The sequence below is a fragment of the Arachis hypogaea genome, chromosome 13 (genome assembly GCF_003086295.3).
Source record: "Arachis hypogaea cultivar Tifrunner chromosome 13, arahy.Tifrunner.gnm2.J5K5, whole genome shotgun sequence".
NCBI classification, from domain to species: domain Eukaryota; kingdom Viridiplantae; phylum Streptophyta; class Magnoliopsida; order Fabales; family Fabaceae; genus Arachis; species Arachis hypogaea.
This window is the reverse complement of record NC_092048.1, coordinates 117,454,380-117,459,658: the sequence shown is the minus strand read 5'-3', so window position 1 is coordinate 117,459,658 and position 5,279 is coordinate 117,454,380. Positions and strand designations below refer to the sequence as shown.

The 5,279-nt window shown below is 30.7% G+C and overlaps 1 protein-coding gene across 1 annotated transcript; it reads left to right on the top strand.

Moving 5' to 3' along the window:
* Positions 1-2,439: 2,439 nt before the first annotated feature.
* On the top strand, positions 2,440-4,257 carry LOC112732875 (bidirectional sugar transporter SWEET14). Its single transcript, XM_025781684.2, has 6 exons — positions 2,440-2,831; positions 2,908-2,944; positions 3,034-3,247; positions 3,332-3,493; positions 3,571-3,690; positions 3,790-4,257. The coding sequence occupies exons 1-6, from the start codon at positions 2,786-2,788 to the stop codon at positions 3,958-3,960; spliced, it is 750 nt and encodes a 249-aa protein (XP_025637469.1). The 5' UTR covers positions 2,440-2,785; the 3' UTR covers positions 3,961-4,257.
* Positions 4,258-5,279: the final 1,022 nt, after the last annotated feature.

Genomic DNA, 5,279 nt, shown 5'->3' with positions numbered 1-5,279 from the left:
ATTTCTAATTTCTCTCAAAAAAAAACTTGAATTCATAGCAGAAGACACATAAATAATTATATATCTAAACAATTTAACAATTAGTAAGTAGTAATAGTGTGCATTATATTGCGGCTGATACCTAGCTAGGTCAACAATGATAGCAAAGGCGTTTAGCATATTCTCCATCATTATCATTATTTTCATCATCATCAGCAGTAGCAAGTTGAGGTTGTATATCCACCGTCCATTGGCCTCTTTAATGCCCAAAGAGTTAAGATCCCGGCCTCCAAATGCGATTACACCTCAAAAAGTTACCCTATGGTAACAGTAGCTAGAGTTACTAGGTAGTGGGATTCTGAATTTCACGAATGAAAAGAGTATCTGTTCCGGAATCATGCAAAGAAAAAATGGATGAACGGAGGCAAGTGGGAAATGCCCCCCCATATATATAATATGTATAGACTTTCCCTCCAGCAGTGCATTACAGTTCACAACAATAACAAATTTGGCTCTGTTTAATTATACCTTGCTTCAACTTAATTTGGTTTTATTATTCAGGGGAATCATGTTTTTCTTTTTCCTTTTTCAAGGGGAAATTAAAAGTTTAATGGACTTCAGCTATTTTTATGGATTCTTATTTTCCACAATCCTTAGTCAATAAGTTATTTTATCCGATTATATTCAATATTTTTATTAAATTAACTTGATAATGTATGTTTCAATACACTTCAACTACTGATTTGTAAATTTATTAGAAGAATTTATAAGATTTCTCGATAAATAAAAATTAACATTAACATATAGTCACCGTCATATGTTATTTTTTTTAGCCAAGTATATTTGATTTGAAACTAAATAGATGAAACCTGCACAAAATGAGATTCAATAATCAATCTATAAAAAATTGCCTAGTAAAGAGGTGCTTTATTACATAAATTATTTGATTTTTTTTTTTTCATAAAACCATTGCTACAATATTATCACTACGCCATAGTCGACAGATTGCGGCTGCCATTTTGCGGAGGTTATCACAACCGCCGCTAGATGAAAAGATGATGGTGGTTGAATTGGTGGTTTCTAAGTGTTCATCGAAATTCCATTTTTTAGCGGCAGATTTGTAGGTAACCACTAAACCAAACACTTTTAATTGCAAAGATGCGTAACACCAACTAACCCACTCTTATTTTTTGGTTTGTTCTTTGTTTAATTTGCTTCGCTCCCTATTAGTCTTATTTCTGGTTCTGGGTCTGATTATAAATTAGTATTTTTTTTTTGTTAAATTTGGGGTAATTTAATTGTTTTGCTAATTTGTGATCATTATCATAATTTTTTAATTTAATTATTTAAAATTAATAAAAAAAATAGCACCGATTTTTGCAGTTTAAAATCACTGCAAATGAATTATCTATTCAGCAGCGATTATTCAAAATCACCACAAAATTTTTTGTTAGCGTTTTAAAAGAGGGTTATCCATCAAGCATCATAAATCTATTTAGGGACATTTAAAATTGTCGTAAAAATCTTAAAAAATCACTACTAAACCAAATTTTTTTTGTGTATTATGAAATTATTTATCCTAAAAGTATAATATAATTACAAACATAAATAATTATGTCTAACCATACTAAAAATAATTTTCTTCATTGTTTTATTATTCAACGAAAATTTTGGTGACAAAATTAAAGTTTTATAAACTTGTGGGGGTGCATTATTATATCTTCAATTTTTTCCTTCTTTTCGCCCTTGGTTTTTGCCCATTATAATTTATATATATAGTCGTTAAAATCAAAAAGCCCTTTCGTGAGAAAAACATCTGAAAGAAGGAAACTAAAATTCGAATATGCATAAAGAAGGTGGCACCCGGATCGGGACCAAGCCAATTATAGTGTATATAATATAATGTATGATTAACCTAACTTAAAAATTAATTTGTGTTATCTTTTCAATAATCTAACAAACATATTTCATATCCTTCCTTAATTATTGTTTACGAGAAATTGAAATCCTCAATTATGTATTCACTTGGTCGGTAATAAAAGTGGCGAAAATAAATAAAAATAAAAAAGAAATAGAGTTGGAAATCAAAGTGAATAATTACATTTTAAAAGGAATGAAGATGATGCGAAGATATAATATATGTGGTGACTGATGAAGCAAAAGAAATTAGGTGGAAGAAAGAAAGGAAAGCTTAGAAGGATGGAACTTTGTGCGGAAATGAAGCTTTATTTCTGTGGCTGGCTGCCCAATCAGTAATATGGGCACATAAATAAAACTACAAAAGAGTAGCGCAAATTGAATTGCCTGTCACTAACCATAGTTCAGAAAGGTGGACCACATTATTATTGGGGTTACCGCGGTAACATTATTATTATTTTTGACTTAGCTATGAATGATGAGTTAATTAATTAATGATGAGTTGTAAGGCTCTAAGCCACTTGGTGGGTGACACATCAGAAAGGGTGTGTAATGTGTTGAACCCAAAATGAGGCGTTGGAGAAGGCAATAGGGTAAGAATTGAGAAAGGTGTTTGGATAGTGTTAAAAGTTTAAAAAGCAGTAGGAGTAGTAGTGATCTAATTAATTATAATCAAAAGTAATATTGGTGCTTCGCATTTTGGCGCTCTTCTTGCAAGTTGATACTATTATCATCACTTTTCGCCAACTATAAATAGGTCGTAAACTCTTCGTTTAGATTCGTGGGTTTAATAACATACACAAAGAGAATTAATAGCTTTGAACTGAGGGTGAGTCTGAGACTGAGAGAGAAGAAAATACATTCTAATTCCAAGCTAATTCATTAAGAGATGGCCATGACCCGTGAATCTTGGGCTTTTGTGTTTGGCCTCATAGGTATCACTCTTTTTTAGCTTCTTAATTAATTTCTCCATTTCATGCATGCGTGCCCTAATTTGTGTTTTTAATATAGGCAACGTGATCTCCTTTGCGGTGTTCCTTGCTCCAATGTAAGCAATGATAATCCTTACTTCCTTCTTTCTTTCTTTTGATTTACAAGCAAGAATTATTATTAATTAACTTGTGTATGTGCACGCAGACCGACCTTCTACCAAATATATAAGAAGAAAACGAGCGAAGGATTTCAGTCACTTCCATATGTGGTTGCACTCTTTAGTGCAATGCTTTGGATTTATTATGCATTGGTTAAGAAAGATGCTGCTCTTCTTCTTATCACCATTAACACCTTTGGAATTGTTGTAGAAACTGCTTACCTTGCTATCTTCCTGTTTTATGCCCCAAAGAAGGCTAGGGTACGTGTGTTTTTTCATTCTAGCTAGCTTTCTTTATTTTCTTTGATTTATGATTATTCTCTAACTAAAATTATTGTTATACAGTTTTCGACGATCAAGCTTCTTATGTTGCTGAATGTGTTTGGGTTTGGAGCTATGTTGTTGGCAACTCTGTATTTATCTAAGGGAGCGAAGCGTCTTGCTATCATTGGATGGATTTGCCTCGTCTTCAACATTAGTGTTTTCGCTGCGCCTCTCTTCATCATGGTATGTAATAACTAATAATAAGTAGTAACAACCAACAACATATATAGCAAGTTTCTAATTACTCATGATGATTGTAGAGGAAAGTGATCAAGACGAGGAGTGTGGAGTACATGCCATTCACCTTGTCCTTCTTCTTAACCATCAACGCCGTTATGTGGTTCTTCTATGGCCTTTTCCTCAAAGACTACTACATTGCTGTAAGTAATATATATATATATATATATATATATATATATATAATTCTCATCTCATCTAATATAATCAACTACTACTTATTGGATGAATTGATGATGTAGCTTCCGAACACGCTGGGATTTCTGTTCGGGATCATTCAGATGGTGCTGTATTTGATGTACAGAAATGCGACACCGGTGGCACTGCAAGAGCCAGTGAAAGCGCAAGAGCTTAATGGCCATACCATCGATGTTCTCAAGATCGACACCAATCATGCTCTTGCCAAAGTCTAAGGGATCACTTTAATTACTCCATCCTATATATTTTAAGTGTCTCTCTCTTTTTATTAATGTAATTAAAGCATCGTGTGGTTTAAATTTTAACGTACGTACATAAAGGTAGCTCTAAAATATTTCCATATTCTCAATTACATATAGCAAGCTTATTAATTAGCCTGTCATCTTTAATTTGGAAATATCACTCTCTCTCTCTCTCTCTCTCTCAGTGTATCCCTCAGTCAAACTCATAAAATTCACTTTCCTTGTATACCTTATCAATGTTTCCCGTAATGAAAATTAATTGTTCAGTAATTTTTGCTGCACTGCTCATTACATTTTATTTAAAGTCTTCAATATAATTCGATCATCTTAGTAATATATAGGATTGCTAATAATTTTCAACTTATTTGATCAATTATTAATTGAATTAAATGTGTGTAATAATCAAATTAAATAAAGCGTCGGAGAAGGGGACGGAAAGGGGGATCTCTTTAGTTTGCTTTTCGTATGTCATGCACAAGGAGGCAGATAAAGCCATCAAACCTTACTAACAACAATAATATAATAAAAATCAATAATATACTGTTTACCTTTTAAATTTTTTCTTGATCATGACATTCAATTCATTGTTAACATGTAGACAAAATTACATAGGATTAATTAATCTAATCTACTCTCAATCCATTCCAATGATTAAAGAGAGTATATATAATAAAGGGGGAGTGCTAAAAATCATCAGCCAAATATATATATACACGAAGTCTATATATAGTATAGTTACCAAAGTCTATAGTATGGTTAAGGTAGTTATAATAGCTAAATAGTTTTAACAATATTAAAAAAGTATTGTTACAATTAAAGTTATATTTTTTATATTTTGATGAGATTTTTTATTTTTATTTTTGTTAATTAAAAATTATTGTTAATAAAAAATATTATTTTAATTTTAATAATATGTTTTAAATATTAATAAAATTGTATAGTCTCTGCAATACCATGAACATATATAGGCAGAGTATATATTATCAATGGAATATTTAATAATAAAATTATTAATAAAAAATAATAAAAATTTGTCTTATTTAATATCTATTAATTTTAGTAATAATTAATAAATATTAAATAAAACAAGTTTGAGTTATTTTTTTTGTTTTTTTAGCATTATTATATTATCAGTTATTTAATACGCCAAATCTATGTAAGTTGACTATTACTTAATTAACATTCATCAGAAACTAAATGATGTCAATAATGATACTATTTATATCAAACAGTTGCTCAAAACATGAACCGCTAGCGATCAAGGACAAAGTCAAACTCAAAACGCACAGAAG